Source organism: Cupressus sempervirens, chromosome 5, assembly GCF_028749045.1.
Source record: "Cupressus sempervirens isolate cs-2001-9-10 chromosome 5, ASM2874904v1, whole genome shotgun sequence".
NCBI classification, from domain to species: domain Eukaryota; kingdom Viridiplantae; phylum Streptophyta; class Pinopsida; order Cupressales; family Cupressaceae; genus Cupressus; species Cupressus sempervirens.
In genome coordinates this window covers 441,788,401-441,797,091 of record NC_143122.1, presented here as the reverse complement: position 1 = coordinate 441,797,091, position 8,691 = coordinate 441,788,401, and the positions used below count along the sequence as shown (strand labels likewise).

At 32.3% G+C, this 8,691-nt stretch overlaps 1 protein-coding gene across 1 annotated transcript; it reads right to left on the bottom strand.

The window, feature by feature from the left end:
- Nucleotides 1–7,946: 7,946 nt before the first annotated feature.
- LOC149556684 (uncharacterized) lies at nucleotides 7,947–8,676 on the bottom strand. The gene has a single exon (XM_089831121.1). The coding sequence runs from the start codon at nucleotides 8,450–8,452 to the stop codon at nucleotides 8,132–8,134; it is 321 nt and encodes a 106-aa protein (XP_089687247.1). The 5' UTR covers nucleotides 8,453–8,676; the 3' UTR covers nucleotides 7,947–8,131.
- Between the last annotated feature and the right edge of the window lie 15 nt (nucleotides 8,677–8,691).

Genomic DNA, 8,691 nt, shown 5'->3' with positions numbered 1-8,691 from the left:
GTAAAAAAGAAACGCAATAGGAGCCAAGTGAGATAGTTTTGTTACATGTGCCGAGCATCAGAAATTAGTAAGTGCCGAGTAACACAGAATGCACATATGAGTTTGTAACTTCACTAATTCAGATGTAAACCATTTTTATGACTGACATTGAAGGATCTAGAAGGATCAAATAGATAAGATCAAATCTTTTATTCTTCCTATGCAAACTACATGCAGCCAATTAACAAAATGAAGAAGGCATGCAACCATTAACAAAAGTGCAAGGAATTAGCGGGAAATAGAGATTTAATATGGATCGTAGATTAACACCTAACCTTAAGTTTTCAAATATCTTTATAAGGAAGACGAAATCTCATTGTATAATGAATGGAAAAAGGAGTGTATGGGAAACTATAGTGGAGTTCAGAATGAAGAGTAAAAAGATTTAGAGGAAGAGAGCAACAGTTAGACATTCAGTTGATTAGAAAAAAGCAAGGGATATGAACAAATATCAGATCTCAGAGGATCAAGGTCAGAGAAAGTAAATCAAGTGCCTTTATTCAGTAATCAAGGATTGTAAGCTATCAGGTTTATTATATCTAATACTCTTTAGCCATTGTATTAGAAAGGAAACCCTATGTTGATAGGTTAGCTTAACAGCTATTTTGTAGATCCTTTGAAAAGATGATTAAATCCTTTAACAAGGTAACACTTCATGTAAAGTGTTTGTAAATCCTTTAACCAGGTCACTATTAACACAGTGTAAAGCCTTTAACAAGGCAAACCATCAGAAGTGGTCAAACATTATTGCTGTAGTGATTTTGTGGGTATCATCCCCACCCCAGTTTTACCTTCTTATTCCTGGAGGGTTTCTGGGTTACCAAAATCTCAAGTGTTATGTGGTGATGCATGTTTGTTTCTCATGATTATTTAATGTTTATATGCATGCATGATAATTTTAGTTATATGTTATTAAGGATTTAAAATAGGCTAAAGGCTAGTACTTCTGATTCCCCTTCCCCCCCCCCTCTCAGATGCATTCTTCCCATTTGAATATTCCAACATAAAGTACGTTCTTTTACCTATCTTCATAACAATTAAATCCTGGTTTAAGTTTGTGCTCTGTTATCATTTACATTGCATTGACCTACTAAGGTTTATCACCTTTGAGGATTGGTTTGAAAGAATCCTTTTCCTTGAACTCATCCTCTTGAGGTGTGAGGCTATATGATAAACTTAGGGTTTATTTACTTTATTCACATTGCCCCTACATTGCTACCAAAGGAGATTATTTAATTGACTTAATTAGTTTTTGGTTATCTCTATGAGCTAAAAAGCCTATATTAAACTAGGGTTGATATTATGTAATGGCTATTAACAAATGGTTGATATCAGGTTTTGGTGCTAGTTTAGGGTAGATGAATGAAATGAAATTTTTTGATGTAGCTCATTACTATAAACTCTCTATATCTATTAATAAAACATACTTATTACTGGTTAAAAAATAATAGTTGTAGAGAAGAAAATTGAAAGTATGAAGATAATATAAATTCTTGGACTTTACCACATAAGAAGAGTTAATTTGCATCATTCTAAGTTGATTCCATCATTGGTATTTATGCCCCAAAAATTTACACCATATCATAAAAGAGGCCATTAAGGTAGTTCTTAGCCTATGAGAAAAAGAATTGTCATTGAAGAAGGTAACAAAAAAAATGCAATTCATAAAGCCGACAAGACTCATGTATAATGAAAGAAGCCTCAATTTGAAAACTACCAATCTAATAATAGAGTCACAATATGAGCACCACTTTCAAGGTTTATTACATTAATTGAGAGGACTCTTCTACAACCACTACCATCCAAATAGCCTATTAAATGACTATTGAAGGAAAACACAATAATATTTACAAGTTCATACATCAAAGGTTTCTAGACAATATTTAACACACCAAGAAATCTCACTATCAATCTAGGTATGCAACTCTCATTATCAACTAACATTACATTTTACATAATGTCGTCTCTTTGGTGTTGCTGTTATTTTGTTCCAAAAAATGTTGTACCAGGTTTCTCCTTGTTTCCTCAAATAGGGAATTGTCATATACTTGTGATGTTTTATAAATGCCTATAAATATGCTAATAATGGTGATAAGAAACTAGAGTTGTTGAAAAACAAAATAAAATTAAGAAACATGTTTCCAACTTCTTTTTGTAACACATTTAATATACATGCAAATTGACTGTGATTTTGTGATCGATTATTCTAACAACTGAAAATTATATCAAAGCATAAATTCTAACAACTTCAAATATTGAAAAAGAAACTTGCTCGCTTCTTACATTGATAATGTACTTGTAAATTTCCTTTTGAGTGGAGATAATTTTTTTAAAATATTTTAGCAAATAATTTATATTTTTTGAATGTAGAAAAAGATAACAAATGGATTGAATACTAAATGTTTAGGGATTATTTCAAGAAAAGCCTAGTTACACTTAGGGAAACAATTCAATAGAATTTTTGTTTAATTTAGGAATAGATCCATGCCAATTGGACCTATACAAAGGACCTAGGATCTAAAACTATAAGTGTAAATGATTCTCTAAAATATATGTTCTAACTTTAGAGGGATAGTAAAGGGAAAAATTTGAAGGGTTGAAAAACTTACAAAGTTAATGTATGATCACCAATAATGCTAGAAATAAGTGCAAATTAATATTATACATATTTGAAAATGAACCGCAAAGAAGGTGTCAAATACAATTTAAAAGTTGTAGGGTATAATTTTTTGTTACTATACTACCTTTCTGTATTTATATGGAATTGAATCTTAAGGGAACCATGACCTTCATATAGTTTTGTTGGTAAACAGATTTGTCACTTGAAAATGGCCAAACGGAGTGTATGTGGCAAACTGTTCACAATAACTGGATAGGGCCCTAGATATGCGACCTTCCTCTACGTTTAGAGGGGCAGCTCCCTCGTATGATATAATTTTGAAGTTTTTCAAATAAAGATGAAATCAAACTTTAAAAGATCAATAGAAAGCCATTGATGAAGAATTCACCACATGACTTCAAAGCTTTCTTGGACTAACTTAAACCGCTAATAACAACAATAAAGATCCGTGCTTGAGAATTACCACTAGCACAATGTTGATCCAAAGATTCATAAACATCTGTACAATACCATGAAAATGCTCAGTGCAAAGAGAATCAACATTTTTAACAATTATAGATTTTGAAAGCATAGAACTCAAATAACATTTTTCTTTATTTTCTTGCACCAAGAACCTAAGAGGAATTTTTGATTACAAAAATAAAATTTGTACACACTTTCCAAACATTATATTATCACCAAAATCTAACCAAAATCTTCCCCTATTCAAAATTCCAAAAAGTCCCTTTACAAAGCCAAAATGGTCATTTATATAGACATTAGGGTTAAGAACTACTCCTCTATGGTTAATAATCACCTCCCAATCACGTGTTTTGGGAAAGGTTAATTAACTTCACAAAATTTAACCCAAAATGATAAAGATAATTGATTAGAGAGATAGACGATGAAAACCATTACATCACATGAAGGATAAAGTGTTTATAGAGCCTTATTATGGCTTCAAGGTTTGTGTACATTTGAAGATGTTTTGCAACTATTTCAAAATCCTTTCCAAACTTGACAATTACCCTTATGGGATCGAATATTTCACCTGAAGAGAAAGTCATAATGCATCCAAATAATTTACTCTTTGAAGAAATCCACTCAAATTTCACTAGAACAATATTGATGCTATCAAATTCTTGTATTGTACCTTCTTCACTCCTACCACTTTTTCACATTCAATGTGTATCATGATGGAACATAAAATCATGGAACATAAAATCCAGACATAATTTTATTGAGGAGCTCCCTCCTCGAGTGACAACTTTTGATAATGATCATCTCCAAATATTTCACCAAGCTCTTGAATAGGCATTAAGGCACTATTTTTTTTGAATAGTTGTAGTGCAATGATCCATCTTTCTATGCTTTGTGAATGTAGACTTGCATATTCTATATCTTCTAGAAGAGACACACAGTGAAGATTTGTTCCTATAGCTTACGTAAGCTTGTCTAAGCATGTTTTGAGCCTAAAAATGTGACCAACCATGGAGTTGTTGATTCGACCACCAGTGCAAATGAACTTCCCCTGGGAACCAGAGATGACACATGTGCTAGAGCCTTAGCCATTTTCCATTTTCATATTTCATCTGGGCATAAGTCCATCCACCCCCTCTTTCCATTAATGCTCTTTTATCTTATCACCATACTGGATCTGGACTCTGCAACTGCGCTTACCATGGCATTTGTTCTTTATTAGCTACGGGATGGAAGATGATGCACAATACCTCCTTCATCATTTCCTCCCATAACATCCCTAAATCATGGTGGAACATCATGCTACGGTTAGAGATATTAGGTCAAGCAAATAATGTGTAATGTTTACGATTACATGATCTTCCCAAGGCATTTTGAGAGACACTCATATGGTGTGTTCATGATTTCATAATCATGTCAAACATAAGTTCTTTCACCAGTCAGAAATTATGTCCAGACATTTAGCATGCAAATGCTATCGATCATGAATGAAGTAGATCAATGCTTTTCCATCCTATCATTACCATGAGCTTTGCAACCAAGACTCTTCCCTCAATTTTTTCACAATATCGATACTTCTATGTTTGACATTTGGTCAAACTTATCGGAGTCTTCTTTGATACTTCCATATCTTGGTATGCATTTGAAACACTCCAAGCTTTATCATATCAAACATATTCTTTTGATAAACTTACATGCCTTATCTATTCTTTTGAATGGGTTGCGTGGTTTGTCTATGCTGCCCAAGCCGTGAGAATAACGTCCTTTTAAGATCCTCTTGAGACAATCGATCAACTAGTTTCCATGACATTCATCATCTCACACATGATGTAGAGGCATTATTTGAAACATGGTGGGATTTGACTCATGAAGGATGGGATTATTGCTCATGCTTGTAGAGATTCTAAGGTACATGTTGAAAAGGGTACATCGACCATGGCCTGGAATGAGGCTTTGGATTACCATCACATTTAATGAGACAATGATGGACATATGCTTTGGAAGGGACGAGCATTGTGACTTTATTTGGAAAGATCTGAAAGTCTTCACAGCAAACTCATTATATTTGGACTTAGTACCACATCATGAAATGAGATGTTCTCTTCAAGCTGTAACGAACATAAGAAGGTCATCTTTCACCTGTGTGACATTTTGCCAAATATTTGATGTGAGATATCACATGCCACTCTTTTAACACCATCTTTAAAAACTGAACTCTCCATCTTTGACCCATGGCTATATAGAGCATCAATATTTGATCTCATTCCTCAATATGCTTCCTGCATTCACACTGCAATTGTTCAGTTTAGTGAGCAATGTCTTATCTATGGTCGAATTGGTCAATAAAATATTCTATCAACTAGTCATAGCATGCTTTCTCTTCAACAGAGATAGAGACCTGCAAATTTCATTGTTTCATTCCTTCCATACTTTGGCATGCATGAGAAATGAGGTGCTCAATTCTATAGAAATATCTTCTTGCTCACATATACATGAGTTTTCATTATCATTGATCATGAGCCATTCACATACACAATCCTTCACCAAGTTATAACTGTCTCTGAAAAATGCATTTTAGATTCCAATCTTAACCTCTTTTTATTTTAGAGGTTAAGGTTAATGGTACGAAAAACATTTTTGGAAAGGTTATCTTAACTCATTTTCAAATGAGAGGTTAAGATTTTGGCTGAAAACACGTATTTCGAACAAAAAGATTAATAGTTAATCATTTATTTGAAAACACACATTTTGGAAACTTATCTTAACCTTTTTGATGAAGAGGTTAAGATTTTAAAATGAAACATTTATTTTGGAATGCTTCATTAACCTTTGATAACTTAAGACTCAGGAACTAGATTTCAAAAATTTGAAGTGCTGGATGGAGCTGGGAACGAGCCAAAGATATTTGAAAGGTAAAAGTGTTTAAAAAGATGAGGAGAAGAAATCATTTTAATGCTTAAAGAGAGGTGCTTTCAAGGAATTACCATAGTTTAAAATGACAAGGATTTTGAAAATTTGGAGCAATTTTGATATCCGAGCAACAAGTTCCAATAAAGGTTTCAACCTTTAAGAGGTGGCTAGCGTCAATTGTCTAAGGCCTATGAAACTTACAAAATCAATACTTATGATCACCTATTAGACTAGAAATAGGTTTAAAATTATTTACAAATACAATAGTAAAGTAATTTAGTAAAAAAAAAAAAAAGTGCAAAGTAAGCATTATTTTTTTATTACATTATCTTTATTCATTCTAATGGAATTGAATATTGAGGGAAACATGCTAGTTAGACAAATATTTAAATGTTCACATTCACACATTTCTATTTCTATCTCTTCCTTTTTGACTTGAACGATGAACATAAAAGTGACATTTAGTTGATAAATACAATTTTATATATCTATTATTTCTTATTGAACATATTGAAAAGTAATTGATTCCAAATTTGAAAATATAGTTGTACATATCTATGTTGTCTCTTTATTTTATTTTTGATTTATGAAAAGTTCATATCCAAACAAATCATGTACAATATCTTAATTGTTGTGAAGAAATAAAATATTTCAAAGAGGGTTTTACTTTTGGAAACATTTCATCTTTTCTCTCTTGCTTAAAAGATTAATTGAGGTAATTTTTTTACATCATCTTATTTGTATATAAGGAATGGAGTAAATGAATGTTTTAATTACTATTTGATTAAACTACCTAACTTTATCTTATTTTATCTAATTAATTAACTATTAGTTATTTCATTTGAGTTCATGTGTGTGAAGTCATAATCCCCTTCATCTTTTTATCTAGTACCATAGAGGAGTGACCTCATTACGAGGTTGTACATATATTGGCATCACATGTCTCGACACTATTCATCTTACATAATATTTTCATATTGTGGATTGTGCCATATTAAGGATGTGTATTAAATCCTTTTATGTTTATTTTTTCAATTCCTTCGCATATTGTCAACATTCTTTTTTATGTTTGGTTAATATAAGATTTAGCCACATGTAGCAATAATATTTGAATGTGCATATCACATTATTGTTTGTCATATGCTTTTGCTTTTAAATTATTGTTGGTTGAATTTTAACACAATTCTTCTCTTATATTAAATATAGATATTACAAATCACTTCAAATCACATGCTAAAGTGGTGTGATTTGCATGCTAAATTGTTATAATTAAAGACTAATCTTAATTGATTTGAGTAAATCTATGATTGGTCTTATATGCATCAAGTACATGTAGATATAAATACATAAAAACTATTTTATCATCATTTGCACTTGCAACTTTAAAACACAGTGTATAATTGCATGCTAGTTTCAATCTTTATTCATCATCATTAAATTAGCCCACCTATTTAGCTTTGACCTAGAAAAGATCCCCTCACCTCTCAAACTTCTCAATAGTATTTCTAAAAATTATTATTCATTACAAGCTATAGAACTAAGTTCAATTTCGTGCATAATACAAGCTTGACAATTGCAAACATCATTTCTTCAATAGTAAAAGTGAACAAAATACTCATGTAAGACCACTACTTTCATTTTCTCTTTATTGTTCTAAAAATTATTATTAAATTACTATTCATTACAAGCTATAGAACTAAGTTCAATTTAGTGCATAATACAAGCTTGACAATTGCAAACATCATTTCTCCTATAGAAAAAGTGAACAAAATACTCATGTAAGACCACTACTTTTGTTTTCTCTTTATTGCAGCCAATATAATGACATATATATTTTACTAGTTTACATAGTAAAAATCACATAGCCAAGATCGGCCATAGCATAGACCAAGCAAAAGACCAAGATATTCCCTTTCAATTAATAAAAGAAACATACCAAGTCCCCATTAATTTCAATATACAACTTGCTTAGAAGTATCTCTATGAGGAATACATATACCCAAAACTATACAATACAACAGCAAATATAAAAATCCAAACCTATACAATACAATAGCAAATATAAAACCTTTAAAGGTCTGATATGCTTGAACCCTAACTCCTTCACTGAGCTTCAACAGTGTTGGTATTGGATGTTTTAGGCTGCATGGTGACATTGCTACCCTTGCTCCTCATAAACACCCACTGAGTCTGAGAAGAACGATGAAGACGGCACCGAAAAGAACCAGCATGAGTAGTGGGGGAACACAGGCAGAGGCATGCCTTTGCAGGATTCGAACCCACCACCTTCTCCAAAACAATCAACTGGGTATCCTGAAACTTGTGAAAATCCTTAGAGGGACAACTGATACTTGACAAATCCCCACCGGATATCATTTGTGAAGCTCCTGCTTTTCCACTCTTCAATTTGGGCTCTGAATACATTGTGATCTTCTCTTACTCCAAAATGAGTTCTGGAGGCGTACCCATCTCTCCTTAAAAGGAACAACTTGTAATGAGTTTGGTGCATTGAGCCAAAAAAGAAAAGGCTGATTGATGACAAGGACAATAGGCAATAAATGAGAGTGAAAGAGTCATGGGATTCGTATAAAAATGGGACTTAACATTATGGTATAATGGATGAAGAAGAAAGATGGGTCTTTTGGACTTCTAGTGACGTCGTT

Coding starts and splice junctions, on each gene's coding strand:
- LOC149556684 (XM_089831121.1), bottom strand. CDS start 8,452: ATGTATTCAGAGCCCAAATTGAAGAGTGGAAAAGCAGGAGCTTCACAA.